The sequence below is a fragment of the Pristiophorus japonicus genome, chromosome 12 (genome assembly GCF_044704955.1).
Source record: "Pristiophorus japonicus isolate sPriJap1 chromosome 12, sPriJap1.hap1, whole genome shotgun sequence".
Lineage (NCBI taxonomy): Eukaryota > Metazoa > Chordata > Chondrichthyes > Pristiophoridae > Pristiophorus > Pristiophorus japonicus.
The window spans coordinates 188,954,754-188,975,482 of NC_091988.1; the positions used below are offsets into that span (position 1 = coordinate 188,954,754).

The following is a 20,729-nucleotide window of genomic DNA, read 5'->3' on the forward strand; positions in this document are numbered from 1 at the left end:
AGGGGCAAGTATTTTCAATGCAAAGCACTCACTCCTCTTTATTTCCAGCAAAACCTACATTTAAAAGGTCTCTTGAACTCTGCAGTCAAGACACCCATGTCAATACAGACGAAGCTTCAGTGGTGTCACCCACTGGGACATTTGCTTAAAGATGTAAAAGCCCCTGTTAGTTAATGACACTATCACTGGCTAGCATCAACATGTATTCAGTCGCCTACGGAATCTTTTATTTGTCCACCTAAAGCTCATTGCCTTCCCATATTGTACTTCAGCCCTGAAGGCAAAATGGACTGAGTTGTGAGGTCCCACCCCTCCCAACTACCAAAGCAAATACTCCACTTTCAGCCTACTCATCGGACAAGTCTTAGTTTGTCAGCCAGCACCACTCCCACTGACCTCGGCCTCCTACACTGTTCCAATGAAGCTCACGCAAGCTCAAGGAACAGCACCTCATCTTTCGATTAGGCACTTTGCAGCCTGCCGCACTCAACAATTTCAGGTCATAACCTCTGCCCCAATTTTTTCAGATGGCAGCAGTTGCTGATTCGGATATTCCCATTTACACCTCCTCTAGACCCATCTTTTGTTTCTTTACTTGTCCATTACCATCTACTTTCACCTTGCGCCATCATCCCTTTTGTCATTTAATCTCTCCTGCCTTCCACCCTCTCTCAGACCTGTTTTTTTCTTCCCCTCTGTACTAGCTTAAAACATGTTACATCTCTCACTTTTTCCAATTCTTTCGAAAGGTCATTAACCTGAAACATTAACCCTGCTTCTCTCTCCACAGATGCTGCCTGACCGGCTGAGTATTTTCTGTTTTTTTATTCCAAGCACTAGCTTTATGGTCACTGTGTAAAAAACAAAACAATTCACTTGCTTCTGTTCTTCAATAATTTAAACACCATTTAATGCTTTACTTGTTCTTACTTCCCAACTACAGCAAGGGATGGTGCCTACCTGGAAGATAAGAGGAGAGCCCCACAGGCACTGGCAGTTCTCTGGTACTCACACAAGTGACCTTACTTCATGGTTGAGCCTGGAGAGTGTGCGCGCTGGGGCAGGCGATTTGATTTATGGGAGGAAGACCCAGTCAAGTCCATCCTGTCCTTGGCTAACTCAGCAGTTGAGACATTAAACTTGCGACTATCTTGATCTGCATGGCGCAGAACCACACTGCAGTGCAATTACCCACTATGGTGGTTTTAATAAAGAATTTCATAGAATCTGAATAATACAGCGCAGAAGAAAGCCCTTCGGCCTATGGAGTTTGCATCGTCTCTTTCAAAGAACAGACCAGTTAGTCGCTCTCCCCCCACCATGTCCCCGCAATTTTGTCAGAACTGAATTCCTCTCTCTAATAACATACAGTCGTAATTAAAAATAATCACCTGTGCAAGGTACAGTAACGCTGGGGCAAACAATGCGATTGGATACAAGGACTGATATGTAGCCAAGGCCAAGAATATTGCACTAATAAAGGCACTTCCTGAAAACAGGCAAAGAGGAAAACATGTCAATTCAAATCAAGGAACATTAAACACACCAGACAAGCCTTATAATGACGGCTTAAGGAACAATATACGACGTGCAAGGAGAAAAGACAAGTCAGCGTTTTGGGTGCAGTCTTTCAAAGGGCTCGGAGCGAAAGTTTGCACCTGAAATGTTGTCGACACAAGCTGCTAGCTGAGCTGCTACCCAGTTGCAGCATTTTCTGTCTTTGTTTCAGAGTATCTATTTTTCTTTTCATTATATGAAGTGTGTTCCAGTAATGGAACTTTTTATATCAAAGTACAGCTACGTTATCTTCAAATATTTTTCTCATGCCAACTTTCCCACCTCCCCTTTTGAAAGTACTTACTTCTTCCTAAGCTATGGGTCCCATGGGCAATGGCTATCCTCCGGAAGCCCACCCAGCTGACCATTCTTCATGTGCGAGCCTAAACAGCAAGCGCTGGCCGGCTATTTGACCGCGGAGGGCATCACAGTTGAGCTCGATCCTACCTCAGCTGGTGTCCACGCACAGACACATCCAGCAGATGTACTAAACTTATGACTTTTACTTCCTCCAGATAGTCAAGTTTGATCGCCTTCTCGGTGCTCCACCAGGGCCGTTGCCAAATCCAGCGGGACCGATCCGAGGACCTCGCTAAACCATCCAATCGGTAGTAGCGACGGGCGGTGTGTACAAAGGGCAGGGACTTGATCAATGTGAACTTATGACCCGCACTTACTAGGACTTCCTCGTTCATGGGAAATAATTGCAATTCCTAATCCCCATCATGAATGGGGTTCAACGGGTTACCCATGGCATGAAGACCAATTGTTGCACCAGCAGAGATGAGGCAAGTCAGCAGGGACGTTGAATTGAACCAGGAACCCTCTGCGCCGTGTAGCTTAGTGCTACACTTGGTAGCACCTTTACCCACCACCCCCTCAGGAGTGGCTCTCTTCCTATATTTCATTGAGTGAGCCGAGACCAGTCTTTCTCTGCGGCAGGGAAGTGGACCTGAGCCAAGAGCGTATAAAATGGCGGAGCAGACTCGAGGGGCCATATGGCCTACTTCTGCTCCTATTTCTTATGTTCTTATATTCTAACTTAAAACACAGAATCAAACGCGGCCTCTTCCTTCGTCTTTGCAACTTCCTTTCACAGACTGAAGCAAAAATATCGCAAGTGTTTGTCTGAGTTTTATTCTGCTGTTGTTGCTCCACCTTACTGGGACGTTAGGCGATGTTTCAGAGTGTCTCTAGCCCCAAATCTCCCGATTTTTCTGGTGTGCACGCGCAGAACGACGGACAAACCTCATGCAACTGACTCATGCGTCAGATCGATCACCGAGAACAGGCTGACGCTTGGCACGTGAAACGAACGTGACATACCACATGCTTGGCAACAAAGAATTACACGAGCCTCACCTTTCACAGTGGCCAAAACAAAAATTGCAATGATTGCATTGTTGATGGCACAAGTAGATTTTGCCACGCAGGTGAGCACGCTGAATGGATTCAGGAGATAGCTGGAACAGAACAGAAAGCTCTCTTTATGCATCTAATTTTACAACAATTGCAAGGGACAGAGCCCATCACAACTGTCTATCGGTGATGTGCAGAGAGCAAGACGACAGACGTGATGAATATGACTTTTATATGAATGAATCAAAGATGCTACAAATTTAATTTCTTAATCCTTATTGATTAAGCAGTGACCATTGGTTGTTAGTTTATCTGTTGATATGAAGCTGATCTAAAAATCAGTCCAAAAGAAATAAAGACTTGCATTCATATAGCGCCTTTCATCACCTCAGGATGTCCCAAAGTGTTTTATAGCTAATAAAGTGTAGTCACTGTTGTAATGTAGGAAATGCAACAGCCAAGAAAGAACCATTTGCTGAAATACTCAAAGTGATTCTCTGTATATTAGCAGGGCACACTAAGAATTTTATCTGGCCAGGTAAAAACATTCTCTGGGATGTAGGTTCACCTATGGCAGCAGTTAGAAACTGCAAAATAGCCAAAATTAACTGGAGTTTAAGAAAAAGGTAAATGATACCTCAAAAATGTAACAGGCTCCTTACCTGTTCAGTTGTGATTTTTGATGGAATATATGATACTTCAGCTAAATCAGCTGCAACTGTGACAGATGCTTGGCATGCGTGCAATCCTTCAAATTGTGTGATGGACGCACTGAAGAATTATTTGTATAGACTATGCACCTTGATGTCATACTGAGCTAGATTAAAGCACTAATAACAAATTCATGATTAATATTGTGTCAGCTGTGGCTCAGTGGGTAGCACACTCGCCTGAGTCAGTGGGTTGTGGGTTCAAGATTCCAGGGACAAAATTTTTGAGCACATAAATCTAGGCTGACACTCCCAGTGCAGTGCTGAGGGAGAGCTGCACTGTCAGGGGTGCCGCCTTTCAGATGAGACGTTAAACCGAGGCCCCGTCTGCTCTCTCAGGTGGACATGAAAGATCCCATGGCACTATTTTGAAGAAGAGCAAGGGAGTTATCCCAGTGTCCTGGCCAATATTTATCCCTCAATCAACATAACAAAAACCGATTATCTGGTCATTATCACATTGCTGTGCGCAAATTGGCTGCCACATTCCCACATTACAACAGTGACGACACTCCAAAAGTACTTCATTGACTGTAAAGCGCTTTGAGACGGATGGTGGTCGTGAAAAGCACTATATAAATGCAAGTTTTTCTTTCTTTCTGTAACATTTCTATTTTGGACCTATATTGTAGCTCACTATCATGAACACCATCAAGTTAGCTATCAACTGTGCTAAGAAAACTGCTGCAGTTCTATTACAATTGTACGCTTTACCAAAGACTTATATTTCACTACACCATTTGACCTACTTTCAACGAACATTTTTAAAACAAAACACCAGATGGTTCAGGAAAAAAATCTCTTCTAGACCCACTAATCGGACGAACAATGTTTTTGAACTGGCATTCTTAGGATGGGTTTATTTTTTGAACATGTGGGTGAGGGGTTATGCACAGAAAGACAACCAGGCCTTGCACAGTTCTGTAAACCCACTGGTTACAGAAAGCTGTTTCAATTTAACATGATACGAGCAAATGACTTTGGGAACTTGGTCCTGAGCAATTTCCTCCTTTGTTTCTCCAAAAGATACTGAAACGTGCCAAGATAGGGTCCCTCAGGCTTTGGCCATCCTTCACACAAATGGCCATTCTTCATGATGTGCATGGTGAAACAGTGAAGCCATTCAGCCATATGGAGCATCACAGGCAAGCCAAATCCTGTCCTCGGTCAACAGATTTATTTTCCTGCTATTGGTTAGTGACTGGCTGCAACAGCTTCCCAGTTTGTGTGGCTTAGTTCCACACGTACTTAAAACACGCACAGCCGCGCTCCCCCCTCCAGTTATCAGTCTTTCCAATGTGGAAAATCTCCATTTTCGCACCACCAGATTCACTGTCCCCTCACGCACTACTGTGGCTCAATTGGTAGCACTCACGCCAGATGGTTGTGGGTTCAAGTCCCACTCCAGAGCCCAGAGCACAAAAATCTAGGCTGACACTTCAGGGCAGTACTGAGGGCGCGCTGCACAGTCGGAGGTGCCGTCTTTTGAATGAGACGTTAAACCAAGGTCCGGTCTGCACTGTCGGAGGCAATGTTCCCTCTAATTTGCAGTCGAAGTGCGCAGTTCCTTTAAATGCGCTGTGTGGCCACGTATGCGCCGTATCTTCGGGCGACAGCCGCTGCTAAGTGGCCTGCGCGGGACCTCCAGATTGGTGTGTGGCCGCGCACCTTCGGGGAAACATTGTGCGGATGAGATGTTAAACCGAGGTGCCCTCTCAGGTGGACGTAAAAGTTCCCATGGCACTATTGCGAAGAGGAGCAAGGGAGTTCTCCCCGGTGTCCTGGCAAATATTTATCCCTCAACCAAGATGACTTAAAACAAAAACTATTACCTAGTCATTGTCAGATTGCTGTTTGTGGGAGCTTGCTGCGCGCAAACTGGCTGCTGGGTTTCCTACATTACAACAGTGAGTACACTTCAAAAATACTTCACTGGCTGTGTAGTGCATTGGGATGTCCGGAGGTCATGAAAGGCGCTATAGAAATGTAAGTATTTCTCCACCAGCCCCCCACACTGTGTGCCTTCCTTCAGCTTCTGTGCTGCCAAGGGTCATGACTCACCATCTGGTGCCAAGTAGGGTGCCAATGCCAACTGGGCTAGAGTGTAACCCAGTCTATGTCACGCTATACAAACATACTGTGCCACATGGCACAGATATCACAGTACTGATAATGACAATGTGCTTTCTTACTTACAACAGTGCTACCTTAAGAGGAATATGATACATTTCTTTAGGAGTCCTGACCAGCGTGATGACATCGGGAGCATATCTCTGGCATTCAAAAGAATGCCGCTGTTTTCTAAACTGAGAAACAAAAATTAAATTGAAAAAAATGCAATGCCAAGTTTATGATTCAATTCTACACATTTAATTTAGAATGCTTTTAAATTCAATTCTCACCCAAGCAGTGGGGCTTAAATCTCCTCACTCCCCTTCTGAATTGTGGAACTGTCAAATATTATGACATTATGCTCTGTAACTGTAGCACCTCTAGCGCACCATCGAATTAATGGGTTTTTGCTTCTCCTCTCCTCAATTTTCCCACCTCTTCTCCTGAAAGTACTGACTCATGCTGCAGCAGAATTCCACAGAAGTCCACTGCCCTCTGGTACTTTGCCAAAGTGGCTATTCTTCACGGGTGTGCACCTTGCCAAGCTATTTGATCACATAGGGCATCATAGCTGAGCCCAACCCTAATCTCATTCAATATACTCATCCACATGCACTTCCCAGCAGAAATCACTAGACAACGATCGGGAACTGGTCGATTTCTTCTCCCTTGCCCAAAATGGGACCCTTGTAGTACCCAAGGCACCATCCTGGTTGAAATCATCACAGCCCTGGGATGTTAAAGGTCTGTATGATTTTAGTGTCATGCTGCATATTACATTCATGCTGTAAACCATTGGGGCCTTGTGTTTTTTTTTAAAACATTGATTTTAACAGATATGTAAAGTGCTTTCAAATCCCTCTGACAAAAATAGGATTTGATTATCTAAGTACTATCACTTTGCAAAATAAACTCGTGCAACCCAGTACTCATCTCACCCCCCCGACTACGCATCTATTTATCATCATTAATTTACCAGGCAATGCTCTTGCTTAGATCAGCATTTCTATAAATTGAAGATAGAAACTGTTAATTGGCAATCTGGGTATCATAATTTATTAATAATTCATTCACTAAAAAAAAAGAGAAAAATGTGCAAAAAAAGATTGACTTCTTAAAACAAAAAGTGTAGCTGGTCTTTCCAAAGCTTTTGAGCATACAAAATGGATAATAATGAACGACTTTGTGCTTAGATTAGGAATCTATGCTACATTGTGAATAGGTTCTGGGGGAAATATATGCAACGGTTGTGAATGGGGTGGGTTTTGGTCTCTAAGCACTACAAGTAATACTGGCGTGTCAACACGAGGGGCTTGCATAGTTACAATACTGCATATTAATTACAATATACTTACCACAACTTTGTTGTAATCATCGGCAACAATATACAGTGCAACTGCAGTTATAACATCCACGGTCTGTGGAAACAAAATGGACTTGGTGTCAAAAAATCCACATCAAAGGTATTTAAAAGGGACATAAACAGGCAACATTCAATAACATTACTTACCATAAAGACAAACTCGGCATAATCAATAAGGAAATGAAAGAGGTATATAATAAGTGGTGTCTGTAAAATAAAACAGTTAATAAAAATACAAGTTAATATGCAAGATAGATTTTTACCAAACAAACAACAGCAGCAACAGTATTTATAGGAATATTTCAGCGGAACAGTGGACCCCATTTTTCCTAGTGTTCTTACATTAGGGCAACAGAATGAAAAACTTGACTTGGACAAGGATGACTTCTTCAGGGCAGGTCCTGGTCATGCAAACATTCCTACTGCAGTTGAAATGGTATAAAAGTGAGTTCACATTTACTCGAATATCACATCCCGGGGCCCACGTGACTCGAAATGTGCTTTTACACTGGCACCCGTTTAGTTTGGATTATGGGAGACGAGCAGCGGGACACCTGCTCCGCGCGCTTATACTTTTAAATCCGCCTCTCCCATCCCAGTACCAGGCTCATGGGCACGGAATGGGACAGAGCAAGTCTGCCTCAAAGGAGCAAGCTCCCACGATAAACTTCAGGAGACACATGGTTCCTCAGATGTCCATTTCCCTCTGGCACCTCAGGCAAGTAGCCATTATTAATGCGCGAGCCTCCGCACCAGGTGTCAGCATTTACTGACCACTGGCATCAATCCTCTATCGTCATTTAACATCTGCAAACTCACTCTTTCCAGCAGGGAAAGCAAGAAAGAAAGGCTTGCATTTATATAGTGCCTTTCACGATCACCGGACGTCCTAAAGCACTTTTAGCCAATTAAGTTTACATTTATTAAAGTACTTTACTTTAGTAAATGTGAACTCCCTTTTATACCATTTCAACTGTAGTAATCACTGTTGTAAATGTAGGAAACGCGGCAGTCAATTACACACAGCAAATTCCCACAAACAGCAATCTGATAATCAGATAATATGTTTTTTTTAGGTGTTGATTGAGGGATAACTATTGGCTAGAACATCAGGAAAAACTCTCCTGCTTTTCTTCAAAATAGTAACATGCGATCTTTTACTTTTTATGTCCACCTGAAACAGCAGACTTAACAGATTTAACAGATTTAACGTCTCATCCAAAAGACAGCACCTCCGACAGCGCAGCACTCCCTCAGTACTGCCCTGGAGTGTCAGCCTAGATTTCTGTGCTCAGGTCTCTGGAGTGGGACACGAACCCACAGATCTTCGGATAGCAAACAGGGCCAGGGCGCTGGCTGATTGTCGCTCTCTCTCACAGCCCAAGAATGTAAAGTTATTTGCAACCTCTACTGCTGCCTTGGCTGCAATCAGCAAACTCAGCACAGACTGGCATTGAGCTGGATAGCTCCATGTGTATATGGCTCCGCTCAATACTGGGCAGTGCAATAATCAGTGAACTGGACTACTAGGGCAGTTCCAAAAAAAGTACAAATAAAAGCACAAAGATTTCATTGTACTTGCATTATACTGACCGCCCCAATCTCTCAGGTGGACGCAAAAGATCCCTGGTGTCCTGGACAATATTCATCCCTCAATCATCATCACTAAACAGATTATTTGGTCATTATCTCATTGCTGTTTGTGGGATCTTGCTCTGCACAATTGGCTGTCGCATTTCCTACATTACAACAGTGACTACGCTTCAAAAAGTACTTCATTGGCTGTAAAGCGCTTTGGGACGTCCGGTGGTCGTGAAAATCGCTGTACAAATGCAAGTCAGTCTTTCTTTCAGTACCTGTGCAACACAGTCAGGTTCATTTATCATATAAGCCAGTGCTCAAAAATAAACCCACAAGAGCACTAAAAGGACCATTTGTGGCTCAGTGGGTAGCACTCTGCCTCAGAGTCAGAAGGTTGCGGGTTCAAGCCCCACTCCAGAGACACATAATCTATGCAGTACTGAAGGAGTGCTGCACTGTCGGAGGTGCTGTCTTTCAGATGAGACGTTAAACCGGGGCCCCGTCTGCTCTCTCAGATGGATGTGAAAGATCCTGTGGCACTATTTCGAAGAAGAGCAGGGGAATTATCCCTGGTGTCCTGGCCAACATTAATTTCTCAACCAGCACCTAAAACAGATGATCTGGTCAGTTACTTCTTTGCTGATTGTGGGAGCTTGCTGTGTGCCAATTGGTTGCCGTGCTTCCTATATTACAACAGTGACTACACTTCAAAAGTAGTAATTTGACTGCAGGGTGCAGAGGAGGTTTGCCAGAACGGTACCAGAGATGAGGTAATTTAGTTACGTAGAGAGTCTAGAGAAGCTGGTATTGTTTTCCTTAGAGCAAAGAAGGTTAAGGGGAGATTTAATAGAGGCATTCAAAATAATGATAGAGTAAAAGTCATCGACCTGAAACGCTCACTCTGTTTCTCTCTCCACAGGTGCTGCCTGACCCGCTGAGTATTTCCAGAATTTTATGTTTTTATTTCTTAAAATGTACTTCATTGGCTGTAAAGCACTTTGGGATATCCGGAGGTAGTGAAAGGCGCTATTTAAATGCACATTTTTTCTTTCTTTGGTCCTCAGTAAAATACACTGTACTACTGATACACTGAACACTAAAAACTGACTTTCCAATACATTATGTATACACGTCAGTTTTGCCAAATTGGTAGGAAGCCTGCATGGAAACTGTGCTATGAACAGGAAGAAGCACAGCGTCATGTGCACACTGGTGCATCAGAAGACACTCACTAGATCACTGCAGAGCCACACTCCCACTGTTCCACTCCCAGTTACTGGGTTAGCTAGCATCTTCATCATAGGCAGTTCCTCGAAATCGAAGAAGACCAGCTAGCAACAGTTTCATGTCATACCATTACCCAAAGGTCCACCATCAGCATAGGCGGTCCCTCGTATCGAGGATCAATACCCAAGGGTGGCCAGCAATACACAACCGACAATATCATACTTACTTCATGAAACACATTTCCAGAATATGGGGACACTCCTAGATCCAGCAAAGAAAGCCCTTCCACAACTGAAACAGAAGGAAACAAACATTGCTTAACCCAGCCGCAAAAATACAGAACCAGAGATGGAAACGTTTGATCTTCAGCAACTTTGAAGAGACGCCCCCCAGATAAGCTCATTAAAAATTTATAATAGCCTGGGACAACGTTCCCTTTAAATTATTTTTGTATGCTGTACCTTTCAGTTTGCTGCATGGCCGCACATGCGCAGGGTCGGAGAGGGAACGGCGTGTGAGCAGCCTGCGCAGTACCTTCCCGATTATCTCGCACAACTTAGAGCGAACACTGGCCTGGGCCATTTCCTCGGTTCCTAAATTTTCAGAAACCTCCCATCAAGGTGCATTACTTCTGGATCAAGAAAAGCAGGGTTTTATTTGCATGCAGAGAAGTCACAAAGGAGCAGGAAAGCACCAGTAACTGGGCAGAGTTTCCACGGACAGCTCTGCTCAATGCAAACACACAACTGCAGCTTGAATGAGAACTTTTCACATTTTCTGTACTTCTCAAATTCAATTTGAGAAAGGATGTCAAGGCCTTGGAGAGGGCACAGAGGAGATTTACCAGACGGGTGCCAGGGATGAGGGAATCCAGTTATGCAGAGGGCCTAGAGAAGCTGGGATTGTTCTCCTTAGAGCAGAGATGGTTAAGAGGAGTTTATATAGAGGTGTTCAAAATTATGCGGGGTTTTGTTCAAGTAAATATGGAGAAACAGTTGCCATTGGCAGGAGGGGCAGTAACCAGGGGGCACAGATTTTAAATAATTGACAAAACAACCAGATGGGAGATCAGAATTTTTTTTAAACTCAGCATATTATAACCTGGAACGAGCTGCCTGAAAAGATGGTGGAAGCAGATTCAATAGTAACTTTCAAAAGAGAATTGGATACATATATACATACACACATAAACTGGAAAAAATGACACGGCTATGTGGAAAGAGCAGGGCAGTGTGACTAAAGATAGCTCTTTCAAAGAGCTGACACAGCCACAATGGGCCAATTTGCCTCTTTCTGTTCTGTATGATTCTATAAATTATTGCCTGAATGAAATTACATACACATATATACACACGAATCTGCACACATACACAAGACATCTATACACACAGACACACATATATATATTTTATATAATATATATTATACAGACACACACACACACACACACAAAACATATATTCTTCTTAGGCAGTCTCACGGAGTCGAGGATGACTTGCTTCCACACGAATATGAGTTCTCAGGTGACTGATGAGTCCAATGTGGGACAGTTTGTCACAGGTGGGGCAGACGGTGGTTGGAGGGACGGGTGGGTGGGGTGTTTGGGATGTCGTGCGCGCCTTCCGCTGTTTGTCCTTGGCTTCCGCGTGCTCCCGGCGAAGAGATTTGAGGTGTTTGGTGCCTTCCCAGATGCTTCTTCTTCATTTTGAGCGGTCTTGGGCCGGGGATTCCCAGGTGTCGGTGGGGATGTTACACTGGCGTAAAAATAAAAAGGGGAAGGTGGCTCAACCGTGGCTATCTAGGGAAATCAGGGATAGTATTAAAGCCAAGGAAGTGGCATACAAATTGGCCAGAAATAGCAGCGAACCTGGGGACTGGGAGAAATTTAGAACTCAGCAGAGGAGGACAAAGGGTTTGATTAGGACAGGGAAAATGGAGTACGAGAAGAAGCTTGCAGGGAACATTAAGGCGGATTGCAAAAGTTTCTATAGGTATGTAAAGAGAAAAAGGTTGGTGAAGACAAACGTAGGTCCCCTGCAGTCAGAATCAGGGGAAGTCATAACGGGGAACAAAGAAATGGCGGATCAATTGAACAAGTACTTTGGTTCGGTATTCACTAAGGAGGATACAAACAACCTTCCGGATATAAAAGGGGTCAGAGGGTCTAGTAAGGAAGAGGAACTGAGGGAAATCTTTATTAGTCGGGAAATTGTGTTGGGGAAATTGATGGGATTGAAGGCAGATAAATCCCCAGGGCCTGATGGCCTGCATCCTAGAGTACTTAAGGAGGTGGCCTTGGAAATAGCGGATGCATTGACAGTCATTTTCCAACATTCCATTGACTCTGGATCAGTTCCTATGGAGTGGAGGGTAGCCAATGTAACCCCACTTTTTAAAAAAGGAGGGAGAGAGAAAACAGGGAATTATAGACCGGTCAGCCTGACCTCAGTAGTGGGTAAAATGATGGAATCAATTATTAAGGATGTCATAGCAGTGCATCTGGAAAATGGTGACATGATAGGTCCAAGTCAGCATGGATTTGTGAAAGGGAAATCATGCTTGACAAATCTTCTGGAATTTTTTGAGGATGTTTCCAGTAAAGTGGACAAAGGAGAACCAGTTGATGTGGTATATTTGGACTTTCAGAAGGCTTTCGACAAGGTCCCACACAAGAGATTAATGTGCAAAGTTAAAGCACATGGGATTGGGGGTAGTGTGCTGACGTGGATTGAGAACTGGTTGTCAGACAGGAAGCAAAGAGTAGGAGTAAACGGGTACTTTTCAGAATGGCAGGCAGTGACTAGTGGAGTGCCGCAAGGTTCTGTGCTGGGGCCCCAGCTGTTTACATTGTACATTAATGATTTAGACGAGGGGATTAAATGCAGTATCTCCAAATTTGCGGATGATACTAAGTTGGGTGGCAGTGTGAGCTGCGAGGAGGATGCTATTAGGCTGCAGAGTGACTTGGATAGGTTAGGTGAGTGGGCAAATGCATGGCAGATGAAGTATAATGTGGATAAATGTGAGGTTATCCACTTTGGTGGTAAAAACAGAGAGACAGACTATTATCTGAATGGTGACAGATTAGGAAAAGGGAAGGTGCAACGAGACCTGGGTGTCATGGTACATCAGTCATTGAAGGTTGGCATGCAGGTACAGCAGGCGGTTAAGAAAGCAAATGGCATGTTGGCCTTCATAGCGAGGGGATTTGAATACAGGGGCAGGGAGGTGTTGCTACAGTTGTACAGGGCCTTGGTGAGGCCACACCTGGAGTATTGTGTACAGTTTTGGTCTCCTAACTTGAGGAAGGACATTCTTGCTATTGAGGGAGTGCAGCGAAGGTTCACCAGACTGATTCCCGGGATGGCGGGACTGACCTATCAAGAAAGATTGGATCAATTGGGCTTGTATTCACTGGAGTTCAGAAGAATGAGAGGGGACCTCATAGAAACGTTTAAAATTCTGACGGGTTTAGACAGGTTAGATGCAGAAAGAATGTTCCCAATGTTGGGGAAGTCCAGAACCAGGGGTCACAGTCTGAGGATAAGGGGTAAGCCATTTAGGACCGAGATGAGGAGAAACTTCTTCACCCAGAGAGTGGTGAACCTGTGGAATTCTCTACCACAGAAAGTAGTTGAGGCCAATTCACTAAATATATTCAAAAGGGAGTTAGATGAAGTCCTTACTACTCGGGGGATCAAGGGTTATGGCGAGAAAGCAGGAAGGGGGTACTGAAGTTTCATGTTCAGCCATGAACTCATTGAATGGCGGTGCAGGCTAGAAGGGCTGAATGGCCTGCTCCTGCACCTATTTTCTATGTTTCTATGTTTCTATGTTTATCAAGGAGGCTTTGAGGGTGTCCTTGAAATGTTTCCTCTGCCCAACTGGGGTTCACTTACCGTGTAGGAGTTCAGAGTAGAGCGCTTACTTAGGGAGTCTCATGTTGGGCATGTGGACCATATACACACACACATATATATCTATATATACACACACACGCACGTATATATCTATACACACACATATATATCTATAATACTCACACACGTATATATCTATATACACACACACGTATATATCTACACACACGTATATATTTATATGCACACATATATCTATAATACACACACACGTATATATCTATATACACACACACATACATATATATCTATATGCACACGTATATATTTACACACACGTATATATCTATATGCACATATATGTATATATCTACACACACATATATATCTACACGCACAAATATCTATAAGCACGCGTATACATCTACATGCACACGTATATATCCACAATAACACGTATATATCTATACACACACGCGCGTATATATCTGCGCACACACACGTATATATCCACACACACGTATATATCTATACATACACACATATATATCTACACGCACACGTATATATCTATACACACGTATATATCTATACACACGTATATATCTACAATATACACACGTATATATCTAATACACACACACACACACGTGTATATATATATATATATATACACACTTATATATCTACGCGCACACACATATATATCTACACACACACACACACGTATATATCTACGCGCACACACATATATATCTACACACACACACACGTATATATCTACGCACACACCCACGTATATATATATACACACACACACCCCTGTATATATACACACGCGCGCGCGCACACAGACATATATATGTCTATATACACACGCACACGTATATATCTATAATACATGCACACGTATATATCTATACACACACACACATACGTATATATCTATGCACACAGAAGTATATATCTATACATGCACACACGTGCATATATCTATACACGCGCGCGTATATATCCACACGCACGCGTATATATCTATACACGCACACCCACATATATATCTATAATACACACACACGTATACATCTATAATACACGCAGTATATATCTATAATACACACGTATATATCTACACACACACGTATATATCTACACATACACGTATATATCTACACACACACACACGTATATATCTACACACACACACATATATATCTACACACACATGTAGATATCTATGTACACACACATGTAGATATCTATATACACACACACACACGTAGATAACCCTTAATTCCCTTATTGGTTAAAAATCTATCTATCTGTGACTTGAATACATTCAATGAGCTAGCCTCAACTGCTTCCTTGGGCAGAGAATTCCACAGATTCACAACCCTCTGGGAGAAGAAATTCCTTCTCAACTCGGTTTTAAATTGGCTCCCCAGTATTTTGAGGCTGTGCCTCCTAGTTCTAGTCTCCCCGACCAGTGGAAACAACCTCTCTGCCTCTATCTTGTCTATCCCTTTCATTATTTTAAATGTTTCTATAAGATCACCCCTCATCCTTCTGAACTCCAACGAGTAAAGACCCAGTCTATCATCATAAGGTAACCCCCTCATCTCCGGAATCAGCCTAGTGAATCGTCTCTGTACCCCCTCCAAAGCTTGTATATCCTTCCTTAAGTAAGGTGACCAAAACTGCACGCAGTACTCCAGGTGCGGCCTCACCAATACCCTATACAGTTGCAGCAGGACCTCCCTGCTTTTGTACTCCATCCCTCTCGCAATGAAGGCCAACATTCCATTTGCCTTCCTGATTACCTGCTGCACCTGCAAACTAACTTTTTGAGTTTCATGCACAAGGACCCCCAGGTCCCTCTGCACCGCAGCATGTTGTAATTTCTCCCCATTCAAATAATATTCCCTTTTACTGTTTTTTTTCCCCAAGGTGGATGACCTCACACTTTCCGACATTGTATTCCATCTGCCAAACCTTAGCCCATTCGCTTAACCTACCTAAATCTCTTTGCAGCCTCTCTGTGTCCTCTACACAACCCGCTTTCCCACTAATCTTAGTGTCATTTGAAAATTTTGTTACACTACACTCTGTCCCCTCTTCCACACATCTATATATACACATATATATACACAAACACACATCTATATATACACACATACACACACACACATCTATATATACACACACACCTATATACACACACACACACCTATATATACACACACACCTATATATACACACACATCTATATATACACACACAATATACACACATATACACACACACACACACAATATACACACATACACACACACACAAAATACACACATATACACACACACACACACAATATACACACATATACACACACACACAATATACACACACACAATATACACACATATACACACACACAATCTATATATATATACACACACACGCACTCTATATATACACACACGCACAATATATACATACATATACACACACACACACAATCTATATATATACACACACATATATACACACACACACCTATATATATATACACATATATATATATACACACACACACGCACACCTATATACACACACACCTATATACAAATACACACACACACACATCTATATATACACACATATATACACACACACATCTATATATACACACATATACACACACACACATCTATATATACACACATATACACACACACATCTATATATACACACATCTATACACACAATCTATACACACACATATATCTATATATGTACACACACATATACACACACGCATATATGTACACACGCATATCTATATATGTACACACATATACACACATCTATATATGTACACACACATATCTATATATGTGCATACACATACACACATCTATATATGTACGCACACATATACACACACACACAATCTATATATACACATATATATACACACACATCTATATATACGCACATATACACATACACAATATATATATATACACACACACACAATCTATATATACACACACGCACATCTATATACACACATATACACACACACACATCTATATATACACACACACATCTATATATACACACACATATACACACAATCTATATATACACACATATACACACACACATCTATATATACACACAATCTATATACACACATATACACACACAATCTATATATACACACACACATATATATACACACACACATATATATATATACACACACACATATACACACACGCACACCTATATACACACATCCATATACACACACACACACACACACACGTGTAGAGGACACAGAGAGGCTGCAAAAAGATTTAGATAGGTTAAGCGAATGGGCTAAGGTTTGGCAGATGGAATACAATGTCGGAAAGTGTGAGGTCATCCACCTTGTGAAAAAAAACAGTAAAAGGGAATATTATTTGAATGGGGAGAAATTACAACATGCTGCGGTGCAGAGGGACCTGGGGATCCTTGTGCATGAAACTCTTTTAGGTTTTTTTTTTTGAAACTCTTTTAAAAGTTAGTTTGCAGGTGCAGCAGGTAATCAGGAAGGCGAATGGAATGTTGGCCTTCATTGCGAGAGGGATGGAGTACAAAAGCAGGGAGGTCCTGCTGCAACTGTACAGGGTATTGGTGAGGCCGCACCTGGAGTACTGCGTGCAGTTTTGGTCACCTTACTTAAGGAAGGATATACTAGATTTGGAGGGGGTAAAGAGACGATTCACTAGGCTGATTCCGGAGATGAGGGGGTTACCTTATGATGATAGATTGAGTAGACTGGGTCTTTACTCGTTGGAGTTCAGAAGGATGAGGGGTGATCTTATAGAAACATTTAAAATAATGAAAGGGATAGACAAGATAGAGGCAGAGAGGTTGTTTCCACTGGTCGGGGAGACTAGAACTTGGGGGCACAGCCTCAAAATACTGGGGAGCCAATTTAAAACCGAGTTGAGAGGGTTGTGAATCTGTGGAATTCTCTGCCCAAGGAAGCAGTTGAGGCTAGCTCATTGAATGTATTCAAGTCACAGATAGATAGATTTTTAACCAATAACGGAATTAAGGGTTATGGGGAGCGGGCGGGTAAGTGGAGCTGAGTCCACGGCCAGATCAGCCATGATCTTGTTGAATGGCGGAGCAGGCTCGAGGGGCTAGATGGCCTACTCCTGTTCCTAATTCTTATGTTCTTATGTATATACACACATACACATCCATATATACACACACACACACACACATCCATATATACACACACACACACATCCACATATACACACACACACACATCCACATACACACACACATCCACATATACACACACACATCCATCCACATATACACACACACATCCATCCACATATACACACACACACATCCATCCACATATACACACACACATCCATCCACATATACACACATCCATCCATATATACACACATACACACACACATCCATATATACACACACACACATCCATATATACACACATATACACACACACATCCATATATACACACACACATCCATATATACACACATATACACACACGCACATCCATATATACACACACACACATCCATATATACACACACACACATCCATCCATATATACACACACACACATCCATCCATATACACATCCATCCATATACACACACACATCCATATACACACACACACACATCCATATATACACACACACACACATCCACATATACACACACATACATCCACATACACACACACCCACATATACACACACACATCCATCCACATATACACACACACATCCATCCACATATACACACATACATCCATCCACATATACACACATACATCCATATATACACACATACATCCATATATACACACATACACACACACATCCATATATACACACATACACACACACATCCATATATACACACATATACACACACACACATCCATATAGACACACATCCATATATACACACATATACACACACGCACATCCATATATACACACACACACATCCATCCATATACACACACACATCCATATACACACACACATCCATATATACACACACACACACACACAATCATATATACACACACACACAATCTATACATACACACACACACAATCTATACATACACACACACACAATCTATACATACACACACACACAATCTATACATATACACACACACACAATCTATACATATACACACACACACAATCTATACATATACACACACAATCTATATATATATACACACATACACAATCTATATATACACACAATCTATATATACACACACATACACACACACACACACAATCTATATATACACACACATACACACACAATCTATATACACACACACACACACACAATCTATATATACACACACATACACACACACACAATCTATATATATACACACACACACAATCTATATATACACACACACACACAATCTATATATACACACACACACAATCTATATATACACACACACACACAATCTATATATACACACACACACACACAATCTATATATACACACACACACACACACACACAATCTATATATACACACACACACACACACAATCTATATATACACACACACACACACACAATCTATATATACACACACACACACACACACAATCTATATACACACACACACAATCTATATATACACACACACACACACAATCTATATATATACACACACACACACACAATCTATATATATACACACACACACACACACAATCTATATATATACACACACACACACACACAAATCTATATATATACACACACACACAAATCTATATATATATACACACACACACACACAATCTATATATATACACACAATCTATATATACACACACACACACACAATCTATATATATACACACATATACACACACACACACAATCTATATATATACACACATATACACACACACACACACAATCTATATATATACACACATATACACACACACACACACACACAATCTATATATATATACACACATATACACACACACACACTCTATATATATATATACACACACACATACACACACACACACACACACACACAATCTATATATATACACACACATACACACACACACACACACAATCTATATATATACACACACATACACACACACAATCTATATATATACACACACACATACACACACACACACAATCTATATATATACACACACAATCTATATATATACACACATATATACACACACACAATCTATATATATACACACACAATCTATATATATACACACATATATACACACACACAATCTATATATACACACACATATACATTAAAATATAAGAATGATGCAGGCTGACTGTAAGCCCAGTGAGGGTAAGCCCAGAGCATGTCCCGACCCACACTGACAGAGGGGGAGAGCTGCAGGGGGCGTGTAATGGTTGATGGACACAGATACCTCGCTTCCAGGAGTTCAGGGGCGACACCACCTCCACTCGCTCCGAGATGAACTCTGCCAGCGACGAGCGGAACAGCACCGCCCTGACAGTCACTGCCACAACCAGCGCCAGCACCAGGGAAGCGGCCATTGTCCCAACCACCGACCCGGTGGGTGGGAGAGGGAAACGGAAGGGACGTCTGGCGCGGTGCACCTCGGGTGGCGTAGTCCCGCGAATCGCCGTGCCGCTACTTGGCCTACAACTACCGCGATGCACCGCGCTCCGCTGCTGCTTGGCCTACAAAGACCGCGATGCACCGCGCTCCGCTGCTGCTTGGCCTACAAAGACCGCGATGCACCGCGCTCCGCCATTGCTTGGCCTACAAGGGCCGTGATGCACCGCGCTCCGCTGCTGCTTGGCCTACAAAGACCGTGATGTATCGCG

At 42.3% G+C, this 20,729-nt stretch overlaps 1 protein-coding gene across 2 annotated transcripts in view; it reads right to left on the bottom strand.

The window, feature by feature from the left end:
- pigu (phosphatidylinositol glycan anchor biosynthesis, class U) overlaps positions 1-20,486 on the bottom strand; it is a 35,992-nt gene extending 15,506 nt beyond the window's left edge. The window contains exons 1-7 of one of the 2 annotated variants that reach the window (XR_011596119.1): positions 20,306-20,486; positions 10,136-10,200; positions 7,249-7,308; positions 7,094-7,156; positions 5,823-5,932; positions 2,920-3,020; positions 1,392-1,489 (exon numbers count right to left, since the gene is read on the bottom strand). Coding sequence is in view for 1 of the 2 variants with exons in the window: in XM_070896297.1 (XP_070752398.1) it covers positions 1,392-1,489; positions 2,920-3,020; positions 5,823-5,932; positions 7,094-7,156; positions 7,249-7,308; positions 10,136-10,200; positions 20,306-20,435 (627 nt within the window). In the remaining variant the exon portion in view is untranslated. The remainder of the gene's footprint in view (positions 1-1,391; positions 1,490-2,919; positions 3,021-5,822; positions 5,933-7,093; positions 7,157-7,248; positions 7,309-10,135; positions 10,201-20,305) is intronic. The other variant, XM_070896297.1, reaches the window with a different exon arrangement.
- Positions 20,487-20,729: the final 243 nt, after the last annotated feature.